The 16,950-nt window shown below is 41.8% G+C and overlaps 1 protein-coding gene and 1 pseudogene across 1 annotated transcript; one reads left to right on the top strand and one right to left on the bottom strand.

The window, feature by feature from the left end:
• The first annotated feature begins 1,515 nt into the window (after positions 1 to 1,515).
• On the top strand, positions 1,516 to 2,129 carry LOC114691566 (annotated as a pseudogene).
• Positions 2,130 to 11,227: 9,098 nt separating this feature from the next.
• Positions 11,228 to 12,166, bottom strand: LOC114691581 (olfactory receptor 1D2). The gene has a single exon (XM_028867022.1). It carries the CDS (start codon positions 12,164 to 12,166, stop codon positions 11,228 to 11,230), a length of 939 nt encoding a protein of 312 aa, XP_028722855.1.
• Between the last annotated feature and the right edge of the window lie 4,784 nt (positions 12,167 to 16,950).

Below are 16,950 nucleotides of genomic sequence, written 5' to 3' on the forward strand. Positions count from 1 at the left end.
ACCTTGTTTTTTTCAAATATCTTAAGTTATATTTTCTTTTTCAGAGCTGCTTCTTATTTGGGGCTACTTTTTTTTTTATTTGAGGTGTAATTCATAAAAGGGTATATTGTTTTGATGAGACTTTTTACAACTATGGCTGGATGTCTTTCTTTAGTCTTCCAAGAAGGGCCATTTTACTTTTTTAGAGTTACTTTTTAAAGTCATGAGGTCAACAACTTGGACTACTATGAATGTAAGTGCTAATGCAAATTAAAGCCCAAGTTGACCTCCAGCAGCAGTTCATTCTATGTTGACAGTGAGAGAACACTTTGCCTTTTAGGATACTGTTACTCGTGGACTGAAATGCTGAAGAAACCCCTCCCCCTATTTTGTTTTTTGCAAAAATCAAGGTATATTCTAGGGTTTCCTGGTTGACCTCAACAGATAAACTGAGATGATAGTCTTAGTTCAGAAATGATCTGAATGTAGATTTACAGTCTACGTGTACAGCTGGCTAAGTGAGATCGCTTTCACAGTTCTGCATGTATCCCATCGGCTCCCCATTAGTCACTGAACTCTTAAAACTGGTATTGTAACATTATCACAATGTTTTGCGCCAATTTTATAAACTTTACAGTACAATATGTGTTCCTTTTCTGAGGCAAACCAAAGGTATATTTCTCAAGGTTCTGCTGATAGCAGATGGAGGATTTTTTATACATTTGTAATAGATAGAAATAAACCAGAAAAAAGAAGAAAAAAAAGTTGTGGAGGAAAAGGTGAACACTGCAAGAATACTCAAAAGGGCTGAGAGTTGCAAATGCCAAGAATGACTTTGCATAATAAATGGAATAGAACAGCTCTGAATTATAGCTTACTTTTCCTGGTTTGGTCTGACAGAATGATTGAATGCTTTTGTACAAAAATCAGAGCCTTAAAAACAAGGATTTGGTGAGATTGTAAAATGGAGTGCCACTTTGGCAAAATAGTTTGGTGGTTGGTCAAAATGCAAAACATTGTTACTCTGTTACTCAACAATTCTACCCTTAGGAATATATCCTCAAACTACTGAAAATGTGCACCTATGAAACATGTACATGAAGGTTTACAGCAGTGTGTTGCTAATAGTAAAAAAGTTAAAACAACTCAAATAGCTATCAAATACTGGAGAGAAATAAAATGTGGCTTATTCATACAATAGAATATTATTAAGACATAAAAATGAATGAGAAACTGACAGATTAAATGACTTTGGTGAACCTTCATAATTTCATTTGTAGATCTTTCCATTTCTAATTTATAAATACATTTGGGGTTATAAATTATAAATGTACTGCCTCCTGTCAACATTGTATACTTCTATTTGATGATTTCTGTGTCAAACATTATATGGAAATGTTTCCAAGTATTTTCTGTATTAACTGTGAATGAATAGAACAAAATAAATTGCCTGTGATGGAAAAAATATATATATATACAGGTCAGCTGAATGGATTAAGAAACAAAATTCTAAATGGCCTAAGGTGACCTGTGAAGATGGTTCACTCCTCTCTTGACCCAGAAAACCCTACAAAATCATGCACGTCCAGAGGTTCAAATCTTCCCGCTCACTTTAAGAACACCCATGAAGCTGCATAGGCCGTCAAGAGTATGCATATCTGAAAAGCCACCAAGTATCTGAAAGATGTCACTTTAAAGAAGCAATGTGTGCCATTCCAGCAGTATAACGGTGGAGTTGGTAGGTGCGCCCAGGCCAAACAGTGGGGCTGGGCATAGGGTCTGCGGCCAAAACAAAACACACACACACAAAAAAAAAAAATGCTGAATTTTTGTTGCACATTTTTAAAAATGCGGAGAGTACTGCTGAACTGAAGGGTTTAGATGTAGATTCTCCAGTCATTGACCATATTCGGGTGAACAAAGCACCTAAGATATGTCAACAAACTTACAGAACTCATGGCTGAATAAACTCATACATGAGCTCCCTCTGCCACAGAGATTATCCTCATTAAAAAGGAACAAACTGTTCCAAAGCCAGAAGGGCAGAATGCAAAGAAGAAAAAAAGATATCCCAGAAGAAACTGAAGAAATAAAAAGTTATGGCATGGGGAAAAATTCAGCATAAAATAAATGCTAATAAAAATTTTTAAAAAAGAAAGAAAAATGAAAATAAATTATCTATCTATTGTCTAACAAACACAATTCTTAGCTGTTCCTTGCTCCTTAAAAAAGCTTTCTAACTGGTTTAAAACTGTCATGGGCTAAGAGTGAGTTAGCAGAGGGTGAGGGTGAGTTGAAATTCCTGTTGGCATCTATCCTTCTAAGAAAACTGCTAGAGTCCACCACTTGACCTTCTTCTCTTCTTGGCATAACAAAAGCTGTGTCTGTCCCCTGGAATGCATTTCTCACAATCTTACAACCCAGGACACTCCGTCCTTAAAGACCGATTGCAGGTCTTTTCTCTCCTGACAAATGGCCCATAGATCCCTGTGGCTGAGCTAGGTTCAGTCCTCCTTTCTGACTAACAATTTAAAAGCAATGCATGCTGCTCATGAACTGTTAATCTCTTTCCTTACTAGTCACTTGCTAGTCACAGCACCTAGTTGATTATGGTATTTTTCTACTCTAACATCCCACAAGATCCTTAAGGACTACAGAGCATAATTTCTCTGAGAGACAGAGACAGAGACAGAGACAGAGAGACCCATGGCTTATGGTGATAAAGACTTTAAATAAACATTTTCTTACTAAAAAACATTAACTTAGTTCAACCAATTATACTACTATGTTTCCATTGATATTAAAAATGTTAAAATACAGCAAGTTAAATGCTCTAAAATGCCCTATAACATACTCAAATACTTAATAACTCTAAGTAACTTAAATTTTATTTACAATGATTACAGACCCAGGAAGACAAATAGGATCAATTCCTTATCCAGTCATCATCAGAGAGGTTTCTCTGGCAGCAGATGGGAATGAATACAGAGACCCACAGCCAGACATTATGCAGAGAGAGAGTAAAACTGGGGGTCTCCATCAAATTCCTCAACTCAAGAGTTCAGAGAATCCTGCAAAAGAGGTGGTGGAAAGACTATAAGAATCAGAGGGGATGGAGGTCACCAGGAGAATATGGATGGTCCTGTGAATCAAGTAAACAAGGTACATATAAGCTCACAAAGACTAAAGCAGCAAGCACAGGGTCTACAAAGGTCTACACCAGGTCACCTGCATATATATTATAGCTATGAGAACGAATGGGTCTGACTCTTGCCTTCTCTTGGCACTCCTTTCCTCCTGTTGTGTTAATGTGTCTACTTTAATACGAAAGTTTTTGCTTCATCTTATTAATGTTTTATTTGTCATGTTTGTCTTAGAAGTCTGTTCTTTTCTAATGAAAGACAGAAATAGAGTGGATCCAGAGGGTTGGGGAGGTGGGGAGAAACTGGGAGGAATAGAGGGAGAGGAAACTATAATCAAGACATATTGTATGAGAAAAGAAGCTATTTTCAATTTAAAAATGTTAAGAGACAACAAATTGAGCATCACTGGATGGAACATACAATGGCAATTTTATCAGTAGATAGGGCTGGACCCCTTTCCCTGACATATTCCAATACTGCTCTTTATATTAATAGGAAAGGAGTGAGCTAGGAGTGTGGAATCAATTGCAGATCAGGGTTTCCTTGATGAGAAAGTAACCGTCAGAACAGAGAGCCTTCATTGGAGCTCAGCCACTGTCCCACTGTTCTTCCACTGAGCTGCTGAACCGTGCCTTGTACACTATTAAGATGGAAGAGGCAGTGAGTGTCCTGAGCTGCTCAACCTCCAATACAGATGATCATCCTCACCTTGCTTTAGCACCTCTGCATTAGTCATCCAACAATTATTAACGGACAGAAATAATATTCCCATGGGGGTTTGAATTTGCTCTATGACCTAGTTAACAGTTCTCACTTCTGAGCTTCAGTGTCTAGTCCAGAGTCCCATGACCAGTTTCAGGTCATGCACCTGTGAAATGCAAACCACTGAGCTCTGGGCTTTGCTGAAAAATGGCATAGATCAGTCTAGCCAATATGATTGCTCCCTGTCTCTTCAGTAAAGTCAGTGAAATAGATGCTTCTGATAAGTACCCCTGCTGCCCAGCCTTTGACTAGCCTTTCAGCATTTCTGTGTCCGGATGATGCCCTAGTTTCTGCTGGAAGTAGTTACAGAAGAGAGTACATTGTCCTTTACCCCCCTAATGGGCTGAAATGCTAAATCAAAAGGAAACTCCCTGGCATAGGGGATTGAAATAGCTACCTATAAATGTCAATTGGCAAACTAGAAAAATGGGCCCAGACTTATCAGCAGGTAGATTAACTGAAATAGTTCTACAATATGATAGGAAACTTGGCCTGCTTTACACAGAACCAAGAGATATTATATGGCTTTAAAAGAAAATAATTATTTCTACACAAATCATTTGGAATTATAATCTGGCTGTACTCAGAAAAATATTACAAAAAGGGAACCTGAAATGAGATAAATGACTGGTGCCCCATCCATTTCAAGACTCCTTCTAGATATTAACTCTGATATCAGCCATCACAGGGTCTTTGGCCCTTGTGCTTCTGCTAATTACTGTTGGCTCTTATATCTTGATGCCTCAACTAGATGATATATAATTCCTATCTGGGTACAATTAAGCTGATGGTTATTAGATCGCAATATAAAGAAGTACCTATCACAGTGTTAAGAATTTGACCCAGGATACAAGTCATGGGAGGAATGTAAGACCAAAAGTCAACCCATAAGCCCCACCTGCTCAAGGACCAGGTAACTTCCTGGAATTCCGAGAGTTGTAGTTCTTGGTAAATAATAAAGCCACATGGAGAAATATGGTGGCTGAATGTTTTGTTTTTTCCTTAAAAAGACCCTACAATATGTGTCTTGCCATTACTCACTGGGAATTCCAGAGAGTGGTCCTGACCAAAGTCCATCCTGGTCAATGTCTAATTAAAGTTTGATTCAAATTTGGCTCAAAATTGTGGAACTGTTTTTTCTCTTGTGAATCTCAGGATTAAAAACCTCTAACTGGGCATCTCAACTGGTCAAAATACAGATGTCTGTATTATGGCTGCTACCAAGATCTAAGCCCTGGATGAGACAATGCCTCCTGTCTTTGTTTCTAGCTGGTGAAGGCAGTCTTGCTGTGCCAATTACTCCATAGTGTTCCTGATGAGGAAGTCCAAGAAGGGTTCCTGAGAGGTGTCTGGGAGTGCTAGGGAGACTGCTTACTTGTCTTTGGATATCTTTTCTCACTATAGAAACTGTGGGCTCTAGGGACACCTCTCTTTATGTCATTATGTCAACTGAAGGAAATGTAGGTGAAGGGAGACTGTTCTTGCTCTTGTAATGATTTCATTTTAGTTTGCTTTGGTTCTGGTCCATGTAGGTGTTTCCAGTGAACTTCACAAAGAGATAACAATGAAAACCCAGTGCAGATTGACTTTGTCAACCTGGATCAGACTTTGTATAGTCTAATAATAGGCAATTTATTCCCAGTGTATTTAATCCCAGTACGATTTAAAAAACAAAAAAGTTGGTGAAGATCCCCCAAGATCCAGCTATACCACTCCTGGGCATATACCCAAGAAATGCTCAATCATACCACAAGAGCACTTGCTCAGCTATGTTCATATCAGCATTGTTTGTAATAGCCAAAACCTGGAAACAACCTTGGTGCCCTTCAACTGAAGAATGGATAAATAAATTGTGGCACATATACACAATGGAATACTACTCAGCAGAGAAAAACAATGACATCATGAGGTTTGTAGGCAAATGGATGGATCTAGAAAAAAATCATCCTGAGTGAGGTAACCCAGACTCAGAAAGACAAATATGGTATGTACTCACTCATAGGAAGATGCTAGATGTGGAACAAGGATGACTGGAATGCTACTCACATCACCAGTGAGGCTACCTGGAAAACGGGACCCCAAGAAAGACACGGAGAAATGGATGAGATCTACATGAACAGCCTGGACATGAGTGGGAGCAATGAATGGCGAGGGTTGAGGGAAAGAGAGCGGGAGATCCTAGCTAGATCAAGAAAAGAGAGGGAGAACCAGGAATAGGAGACCATGGTAAATGAAGACCACATGAGAAAAGGAAGAAACAAAGAGCTAAAGAGGCCCACAGAAATCCACAAAGATACCCCCACAAAAGACTGCTGGCAATGGTCGAGAGACAACCAGGACTGACCTACTCTGGTGATGGGATGGCCAAACACCCTAATAGTTGTGCCATAAACCCCATCTAAGGACTGAGGAATCTGGATGCAGACATCCACAGCTAGGCCCCTGGTGGAGCGCTGGGAGTCTAATTAGTGAGAAAGAGGAGGGTCTATATGAGCGAGAATTGTTGAAACCAAGGTTGGATAATGCACAGGGACAAATAACCAAATGAATAGAAACACATGAACTATGAAACAAAGGCTGAGGGGCCCCCAACTGGATCAAGCCCTCTGAATAAGTGAGACAGTCGATTGGCTTGATCTGTTTGGGAGGCATCTAGGCAGTGGTACCAGGTCCTGGGCTCGTTGCATGAGTTAGCTGTTTGAAACCTGGAACTTATGCAGGGACACTTGGCTCAATCTGGGAGGAGGGGACTGGACCTGCCTGGACTGAGTCTATCAGGTCGATCCCAGTCCTCGGGGGAGACCTTGATCTGGAGGCAGTGGGAATGGGGAGTAGGCTGGGGGGAAGGGGAGGGGGGCAAGAAGGGAGAGAACAAGGGAATCTGTGGCTATTATGTAGAACTGAATAGTATTGTAAAATAAATAAAAAAATAAGTAAAAATAAAATAAAATAAAATAAACACACCCTGTAAGAGGAAAAAAAAAGTTTCCTGGTGTAATACAATCTGCAGTGCAGAAAGAATGTAGCTATATTAAAACTCAACTCAGAGTACATGTCATTCTCTCCAAGAAGATGGGTTCTAGAGATAGGCTACTTGTTCTAACTTAAGGGACTAAGGGTCTGGCCTGGTCTCTGTCATACAGATAGCTTAGAAGTCATTTTGGCTGTTAACCACCTCTGGTCCTGGTTGTGGGAGCTTAGGGGAGCCTCTGGATATTAGAGTCATTTAGATTACTAGCCACCAGTCTTGTTAGTAAGAGTTTGATATGGCCTAGTCTAACAGATAACATAGATCACCAGTCTGTTAATCACTTCCAATTTTCAACTTTCTGAATGGAAAAGCAGATTTTTCATCTTTCCCCTTGGAAAGACAATCCTGTATGCTTAACATTCCTGGTTTCTCTGGAGATCTGTGGGCATAAGGACCTTCGTGCTATGCTCCCAACATCCCCTGTTCCTTCTCTTCTTATAGAAAGTCCAGGATATAAGTATTGGCTCACCTGAATGATGCCTCTAAGTCCTACAGACATTCTTCACTCCCCTTTCATTCTTTTACATTTTGTTCATTGAATAGGGTAATTCTAAATGACCCACTTGCACATAGGCAATTCTTCATTATGCTTGATCAGGTCTACTCTTGAAGCTCTTAATTGATTCATTTCATTTCAGTATTTGTGTGACTCAACTCCAATACTACTGTTTTTGTTTGTTTGTTTGTTTGTTTGTTTGTTTGTTTGTTTGTTTGTTTTGTTTTGTTTTGTGGTCTTTTTGTTTTGTTTTGTTTTTTTTTTTTTTTGGTTTTTTCGAGACAGGGTTTCTCTGTGTAGCTTTGTGCCTTTCCTGGGACTCACTTGGTAGCCCAGGCTGGCCTCAAACTCACAGAGATCCGCCTGGCTCTGCCTCCCGAGTGCTGGGATTAAAGGCGTGCGCCACCACCGCCCGGCTCTACTGTTCTTTTTTTATAGCTTCTGTTGGTTGAACTTCACATTTTATTTCTGTATCAGTTTCTTGGTTTTGTTTAGTTGTTTATCTGTGCCCCTGTGTAGGTCACTGCAACTCTTGAAGATGACTATTCTCCCATTTCCTCAGGAACAGGACACTGGTCAGCTTGTGCCGCTATGACAAAAGTGTCTGAGATAAATAACTTACAGGAAGAACATATTTATATTGACTCAGGGTTTTGGGAGGTTGTTACAGAAGTTGTGGTCCAGACTGGGTGTTTCTAGGTTCTTGGCCCCTTATTTAAAGAGCTCACACATATTTGCAGAAGCATCGAGGTTATTCAAAGCAAAGTGATAGAACAGGCCAGACACACCATCCAGGTGACACCTGAGTGAGGGCATCAAAGGCTATTGTTTGGGGCTTCCTTTTACAAAGTTTAAGAGAAGGAGGAATTTGGTTGCTGAGAGACAGTGTTTTAAAAATTCTTTTCTTTTATTTTTGAGATAATAATACAACCACACCACTTCTCCCTCCTGTTTCTTCCTCCAAATGCTCCCAAATGCTTCCTTTGCTCTTTAGATTGCCATAGTTAGATTATGTCAGCCTTGACTCATTGCACATGTTGCTTTCTTTGACACCTCTGGTCTTAATCAGTCGTGCACCGACATAAGATGGGAAATAAAGGATTCTCCTCAAATGTTCCCTTTGAGGACACACTTTGATCAATTGTGCATGCACCCAGAACCAGTTTAGATCCAATCAGCCCATGGCTCTTGGTTCTCGGACAGTGTTCTAGGAAGAGTTTGAATGCCCATTGTCAGGAGCCTGTTAAGGGGAGTGGCTTGTTCCCCTCCTTTACAGCAGGTGCAGGTGCAGCTCAAAGCACGTGGCTCCTCCACTGCTAACAATATGCTAGGTGCTCAGAGAGATGTGTGTGCATAGCTCAAGCTAATTAGCATCCCAGGTTTCTAAGCAGTGCAGGTGCTTACCTGCCCCAGACTCAGGCCCTGGTCACTTGGTCCAATTGCTTAGGTAAAAGAGGAGGCATGAGAAAACTGCTCAGCTCAGAGTGGCTTCAAAGCAGTGTAGCCTGATTTTGTAACCAAGTCTTTCCTCATTGGTCATCAATGATACATCCATGAATGGGTAAATCTCTTCATGAAGGCAGCATCCTCATGACCCTGCTACCTCCCTGAGTCTGAACACTGCTGAACTGGAGACCAAGTCTTTAATATGTGATCTTCTGAGGGAACATTTAAGGGCTAAACAAGCATAAAGATGGTTACTGGAACTTCATTTAATTCTGTTGTCTTATTACCTTGGTTTTTTGAGATCCCCATGGCCTCACATTGGTGAATGTAATATAAAGAAGGAGTCATTTCTCTTTGTCTTTATAGACTGACTTCAGGGAGCCTGCCCCAGTGGTTGACAGGTTCCAGAGAAGAGGCAAGGGGTAGGCAAAGGAAGAAGCAAGCCAGGCCATGGTAGTACAATTTGTAACCTGATTGACTAGCATCCAGAGTGTTTTTTTTTATTTACACAGAATTCACTCATGTTGTTCCAAAACATAGATCATATTTTTTTTCGGACATGTGTTAAACTTTTTCTCTTGCACATCTGGGGTCATAACTTGAGTCATCATTGATAAACCGTGACAGCAGAGCATTAACTTTTACAATCATTTTCCCTCAAGTTTAGTCATCATTGATAAAGAGACTTATCTTATATAGTAGGTTTTAATCATCAACCCCATAACCCAAATTTTAAGAATCTAGAAGCATATGACAGCCCTTACTCAGGCTGCCAGGTTTTGCGTCTTCAAGAACGCTAGACAGAAAGAAAATCTCCAGCCATGCCCCAAGCAGTGTGTTATTAACTCTTAATGGTCAGAGTGCCCAAGAAAAATATTCAGGCCAAAGCTGCTGCAGTTATTATGCGATTTCCAGCTCATAACAATGTTGATATTTTATATCTTTATGTTGTTTATATGTCTGATCCTGGCATTTTTTTGTTCCTTGATCATATGACACCACAGTGGCTCTCCATGAGCTAGCTTTTCTAAGGGAGGTCCTGACACCAAATTCTTTTGTCATCTTCCTACGTCACTCTTTGCCCATCAATATAAGTCCCTGTGTAAGGCAGAGTAACTTCGGCTAATCAAACTTTGTTGCCATATATGCCACATAATGACCTGAGCATATAGTGGGAAGAGGCTTGTAATCTGATCTGCAGTCAACTCACCTAGCCCACAGCATCTTGTTGACTGTTTACATTTACTTTGTCTTGATTATCTTGTTCCTGAGTGAATACAGGGACATATGTTTTAAGAATATCTCATATCCTCATAAAGAGATCTCTGGCTTTTTATGTGTGTCACAACCTCCAAGACCTCAAAGAGATAAGGATATCTCCCTAAAAGCCAAAGGAGTAGTATGTTCTAACTTGAACTTCATCCTCAGCTGTAGCATCTTTCTTACATTTATTTATTTATTTATTTATTTATTTATTTATTTATTTATTTTTAAAAGATTGATTTATTTTAATATTATGTGTATGAATGTCTAGCCTACATGTATATCTGTGCCTGGTTCCCACAAAGGCCAGAAGAGGGTGTTGGATTCCCTGAAACTGGAGTTGCAGATAGTTGTGAGCTGACATGTGGAACTCGAACCCAACTCCTCTCGAAGAACAGCAAGTGCTCTTAACAGCTCAGTCATCTCTACAGCCCTAGAATTTTTATTTTAAACAGACAGATATACATCTTTAAATCAGCATGGTAAAAATTGCATTTCAACTGATGAGTTCGGTTTTATATGTAATTTTAACTATTTCTCACAATTGGCTATGAACTCAATATTCATACTTGCAACCCAGTTTGAAGATTTGAAGAGACACTCAGCTAGTCAGTTTCAATAGAATATGTTGATGAACAGCAGAGTGACTGGCACATCAACTGAACTTTGCTCTCTACAGTCTGAAATCCTGCTGGCTCTGTTGATTCATCTCTAAAGGATTTCTTCCAAATCACCGTAGCCCAGTGACCAACCTTCTAATCAGTCACCATTTGCTATTTGTGCATTTGATGTATTCAAGACAACATGAGAGATGTCTCTATGTCATAACTGGCTATATCTCGACAAGGCTGAGAATGTGCTCCTATGGTCAGGCACATTGAAAATTCAACCCTGCAATATTCTAGTATTGGTATTAGTGGAACTTTATTTATTACCAAAGCTATTGAGATGCAAGGGATGATGTACTTACATATCTTCCCAACATCACATAGATTCATTCAGAGCTGGACCTGTGTCCAAACACTCCTGCTAACCCATAGGATGACACTTCTCACATATTGAAGAATATATGCACTCCATCTCATTTCCCTTTTCCCAAAACAACCCTCATGTTAACCTCTGAATCGGCTTCCTTAGAAGTCTTCCCAGAGCCCCATGCATGTCCTTGTTCCTCAGGCTGTAGATGAAAGGGTTCATCATGGGTGTCACCACTGCATACATCACTGTGGCTACTGAGTCTTTCATGGAGTAGGTGTGCAGGGGCTGCAGATACACCATACAAAGTGTCCCATAGAAGAGGGCCACCACAGCCAGATGGGATGCACAGGTGGAAAAGGCTTTGTACTTGCTAGAGGCCGAGGGAATTCTGACAATAGCTCTGACAATCCAGATATAGGATATGATCATGAGTCCAAAAGGAGCAAGGAAGATGAAGCAGCCTGTGGCGATCAGCACCAGGTGATTGATGCGTGTGTCGGAACATGCAAGCCTGAGCAGGACATACATTTCACAGAAGATGTAGTGGATCTTCCGAGACCCACAGAAGGTTACTTTGGTCATGAGGATGGTGTGGATGAGGCCATAGAGGATAGATAGGGCCCAGCACAAGATGAGGAGCAAGATGCAGAGCTTAGGGCTCATGGCTGTAGTATAATGGAGGGGACGACAGATGGCCACATAACGGTCATATGCCATTACAGCCAGGATGAGGTTGTCCAAGGCTACCAAAGACACCAGGAAGTAGAGCTGAGTCAGGCATCCTGTGTAGGAGATGGCTTTGTTCTGGGACTGAAGGTTCACCAGCATCTTGGGGATCGTGTTGGTGACAAAGAAGAGGTCAGTGAAGGAGAGGTTGGCCAGGAAGAAATACATGGGAGTGTGCAGGTGGGAGTCGGAGCCGATGGCCAGGATGATGAGCACATTCCCCACCACTGCGACCAGGTACATGGACAGAAAAGTCCAAAACAGGATGCGCTGATGCTCGGGAACCTCTGAGAGCCCCAGGAGTAAGAACTCAGAGTCCCCGCTCTGGTTGCCTCCATCCATTTCCCAATTTTCTGCAATGTGAGCACCAAGAAATGCTTACCAAGTGTTCTTAATTAGATGGAGAATGAGCATAAACAAAGCCAACTGCTTTCTTAGTATTAAAAGTAACTTAGAGCTAGGTGTGATCCACTTGCCCATAATCTTGGCTACTCAAGAGGCTGCTGTGGATAATAACTTGAGCCTAGGAGGCTAAAGTGAGCTCTAACAACGTAACAAGGCCTTGCCACCTCCATCTCTAAAACTAATCTCCCACCCAGATTGAATCCAGTGTTTTGTGTGTGCCAAGCATGACCTACATTTCCAACTGTATAATAATACACACACACACACACACACACACACACACACACACACACACACACTGCAGAAAATTGTACTGAGAGGGAAAATCATCCCAAAATTTCCCCAAGCAAATACAACTGCCTTGAAACATTCGGTGTTCATACTTTCATTTTTTTATCCAATTATCTTTATATGCTTACTGTGCTGGGGAAACATTTCCTTAAGTTAATATTAAAACTTAATGCCATTTTCAAGTATCAAGTAACTTAATTTTTATACCTCAAAACTTTCTTCCTTCCACTCTTCCTTTCTTTCTTTTTTCTTTTCTTTTCTTTCTTTTCTTTCTTTCTTTCTTTATTTTTGAGGCAGGATCTCACTATATAACTCTGGCTGGCCTGAAACATTCTACAGACTAGGCTGGTCTTGAACTCATAGAGAACTGCCTGCTTCGTCCTCCTAAGTGCTGAAATTAAAGGTGTGAGCCACCACACCTGACTCTTCCTTCATCTTAAAAACTATTTCTATCAGGTAGTATTTCTCCTTTATTGATTTTGATGATGCAGTCTTTCCTATCCAAAAATTGTCTTCTCTTATTTTAGAATAAGTGTATTTCATTTTTTCTGTATTTATTTATTCATATATTTATTTTGTTGCATTGGGTTTGGAGCCTAGCTCCTCATTCATGTATGCCAGACAAATGTTCTACCCTCAGATGTATCACAAGCCTCTTTCCTTTATTGTGTATAATTCATACTGTAACTCTAATAACATTTAATTAGCATATAATTTTGGTGAGTTGAACTTACCTACTGTACAGAATTCAAGGCAAATACTGATCTTTTCCTTGAAATAAAAAGACAGTTTAAACTACTCATTTGAATGGATTCAATAGTTTAAAACAAAAATATCCTAACTAATTAGGTTAATGTTGCTTTAACACAAAAGTCTTTCTTTATGGAAAAGATAAAAATTAAACTACAAATAAATGATACCAATGGCAAGGATGTACTGCATCTGCCAAAGGGCCATCTCCATCTCAAGGAATCTAGCCTCTGCATGAACAGCAGCATTATTAAAGTTGATTATAGATGGGAATGTGCAGTTGACTTCTGATGGGATGATGTGGAGAGTCCATGAACACTCTTCAGGGAGACAGGTTAAAAAAAATGAAGGATGGAAAGAGCCTGGAAATGAACCTAAGCAGCTGTTTCAGTAGATAGATGGGGAATAAGGAAGAAGATGAGGGTGTGGATGTTAGGACCAGGACTTCTCCTCTACCACACTAGCCCTGGAAAAGAGTCCACTCGAGTTACAGCAACCTGGGATAGCAACCTGGGATACACAGTTCTCTCTCCCATGGCCACGGTGTGTGTGTGTGTTTGTGTGTGTGTGTGTGTGTGTGTGTGTGTGTGTGTGTGTGTGTGTGTGTGTCTGTGTGTGTGTGTGTGTCTGTGCCTCTGTGTGTGTGTGCCTGCCTGTGTATATCTCTGTGTGTGTATGTCTGTGTGTGTGTGTGTGTATGTGTGTGTGTGTGTGTGTGTGTGTGTGTGTGTGTGTGTGTGTGTGTTTCTTCCCTCCCCTTCAGTTACCTCCGACTGGAGCTAAGCCTCAGTCTTGCAGTAGAAGAAAGGCAGCTACCTTCTCTTCTGTCCCCTGTGTGATGGAGGCTCTAGCTCAGTGTGGAGAGCTGAGGATTGAGGGGTCTCTCCACCCTTGACAAGGTGTACTACTGGTTTTGTAGAAGGAAGGGAAACTGACAGGGCCCAAGATTGCTGTCTCCATACCCTCCATGCTCTGCCCTGGGGGAGGGTCCCTAGGAGGGAAGACTGCTTCTTTCACAGCCGGTTCCAGTGCTTTATCTGGGAGACTTTTCCAAAAACAGACCCAAAATAGATAGTCCTTAATCCCTTCCCAAAGGAACTGGCTTCATTTGCAACAGGGTATAGATCCCTTGAAGCCCCGTGGTGCCCAGAACATTGGGGGTTGTGATGAAAGGTAGCTGCCAGGAGATTCACAGATTTGTGGTGACACAGTCCAGACTGCAGGAAGCTGGAGAGCAGAAGAGACCACGAAACTCCACCACAGCCAGAACAAGACCATCTATGGCAGTAAACATCCCTTCAAAGGACTGGACTGGATGGGATTGGTTCGCTTTGCAGTGTCTAGAAGATTGTTAAAACAACTGTGAGCTGCAATGAGTGGAGATTGATAACCAGTGGTCAGAGAAGGAGAACAAAAGCCTTCTGGTGTCACTAGTGTCCGTTCATGGTAACTTTGGACATTAAACAAATAAGTAATTGACAATAACAAACCAAGAAGAGGAGACTGGGACCCAGAATAGCTACAATGACTTACTAAAACATCCACATTCCAACAGAAATGAAGAGGTGGGAAGAGAAGCAGGCAAGGAGGTGGGGTGTGAATCCACGGTGGAAGGAACACTTGCCCAGCATACGGGACACTCTGGATCTGATCTCCAGCGTGTCAAAACAAAGCAGGATGTGCGACCTGGCACTGAAGAGACAGATCGATAGGGTGATGACACTTTGAGGCCTGCCTGGTTGACATGGCAAGTTCTAGACCAAGTAGGGCTACATAAAAAAAATCATTTCCCAAAAACCAAACCAACTCTCTCCTGAAACAAAACCAAAAACCAGCAACAGAGACAGTCAACAAAACAAAGTTAACAAAACTAAACACAGAACCAAGCCAAGTGGCTTGCTTAGTTCTCAATCCCAGCAATTGGGAGACAGAGAGTATGTTTGAGTCCAGCCTGGTCTACATGGCGAGTTGCAGAGTTACACAGTGAGACCCTGTTTAAAACAACAAAGTAACAAACAAGAGAGCAGACAAAATGAAAGCCAAGATCAGACAAAAACCAGAAGTGTGTGGTGTAGAGAAAAAAAAAAATCTCTACAGACTTTACTGAAAAACAAAAACAGGAACAGGAACAGAGGGAGAGGAGGGAAAGGGTTAAACTCACTAGAGGGAAGCTTCCAGAGTAGCAGAGAAGCACTGGTATGAACCACCACAGTTGCTGTTAAAGTCCCTGGTTTGTTGAAACACAGATTGCCGCTTTCCATTTGTCTAGATGACACTAAGTCAGTCTGTTTGCAAGAGACATTCCCTCTGTCCCATGGATGAGGGGACAGAACTCTTTAGAAGGCCAATCAGCTTTTCTGGATTCTCTCAACTTGGAACTGGTGGGGCTAGAATTTGCTGTGTGTCACCTCTGCCTCCAGATCCCCTACCCCAACTGATCCCTCACACATCAACCAGGGTGATAATGTGCACCTCACCTAGAGTTCTGGACAAAGAGCTGAGATGCCACACGTGGCACATTTTTCCAACCCTAACATGATTATGAATTGGAGGGGCTTTGATCGAAAGGGCTAAGGGAGATTTATTCTTTAACAGTTCAACCCTCTGATATTTTCCACCCAATTTTTGTAGGAAACTCTGTTGTGGGCGGGAGAAAGGGGGGGCAACAGGGTTTCCAGGGCCCTCTCTAGCTGAGGCCTGACTCTGTTCCCTCCTCAGACAGAAGCAACCTCAGCTCATCCTGTGTCTGCACAGCAGGGCCTGGGATGCTGAGGTGGGGACCAGTCTGGGTCAGACCCTGAGTTGCAACAGCACAGGAGAGGAGTTTGGGAAGAGAACTCTCCTGGGCTTCCCCAGAACAGGAGAGATTGTCTAGGTCAGGAGGGAAGGAACCTGAAGGAGGTGGGTACCCAAGCAAGTGCTGTGCCAGCAGGGACCTGGGGAGTCAGGAGATTCCTCATCTTGGAAGTCACCCAGAGAAGCCTCATAAGCCTGCAGGATGATTAAAGTGGAGTAGGTGATGTTCAGGGTTCTTTATAGAAGAGGTACCCAACTGTGAATGGGCATGGGTGATCTTCTGGATCTGCTCAGACACTGCCACAGCTTTCTGCAACCTGTATGGCTGCTCAAGTAGGTTTCACTATGCCTGACCGTGTCTGTATCTTTGAACTGTGACTGCCTAAGGTCACTTGGTGACAGATGGCAGACATGAGCCAGGAGACAGGGGTTGGGGTGTTGGCATTCTGTGCTGTCTGTTTGCTTTGTATGAGACTACAAGCAGAAAAAAGGAGACAATTGGGAAACTGGTCAATGAAAGGAGCCCCTTCCCTTGAAGCACTGTTTCTGTGCTGAGAATCAAGTCCTTTTAAGCAAGCACTTGGTTCTTCTGACCCGTGTACTTTGATAAATATCTTTCTGAGTCTACAAAAGTTTTAGACTCTGGTGTGGGTGTAGTTAGATGGCCTCAGAGATTTAAACTCCCCTATTATGTGTTTGGCTGTGTGGAAAGACTGTAAAGTGAACTGAAAAAGAACTCCAGGCTCCGGAAGGAAACTGGCTTTGGCCCATCCTCTGTTCTCCTCAGCAGCGTGATGCTGATTGGGGAACACACTCTTATGAGCTTCTTCTTTCATCTGTGCAGCCCTCCTGTGGATGAAGAGCTGCATGCAGGGAGGTGATAG

Source organism: Peromyscus leucopus, chromosome 8b (assembly GCF_004664715.2).
Source record: "Peromyscus leucopus breed LL Stock chromosome 8b, UCI_PerLeu_2.1, whole genome shotgun sequence".
NCBI classification, from domain to species: Eukaryota; Metazoa; Chordata; class Mammalia; order Rodentia; family Cricetidae; genus Peromyscus; species Peromyscus leucopus.

Excerpts from the sequence above, each read along its gene's own strand:
- LOC114691581 (XM_028867022.1), bottom strand. The coding sequence starts at position 12,166 with ATGGATGGAGGCAACCAGAGCGGGGACTCTGAGTTCTTACTCCTGGGG.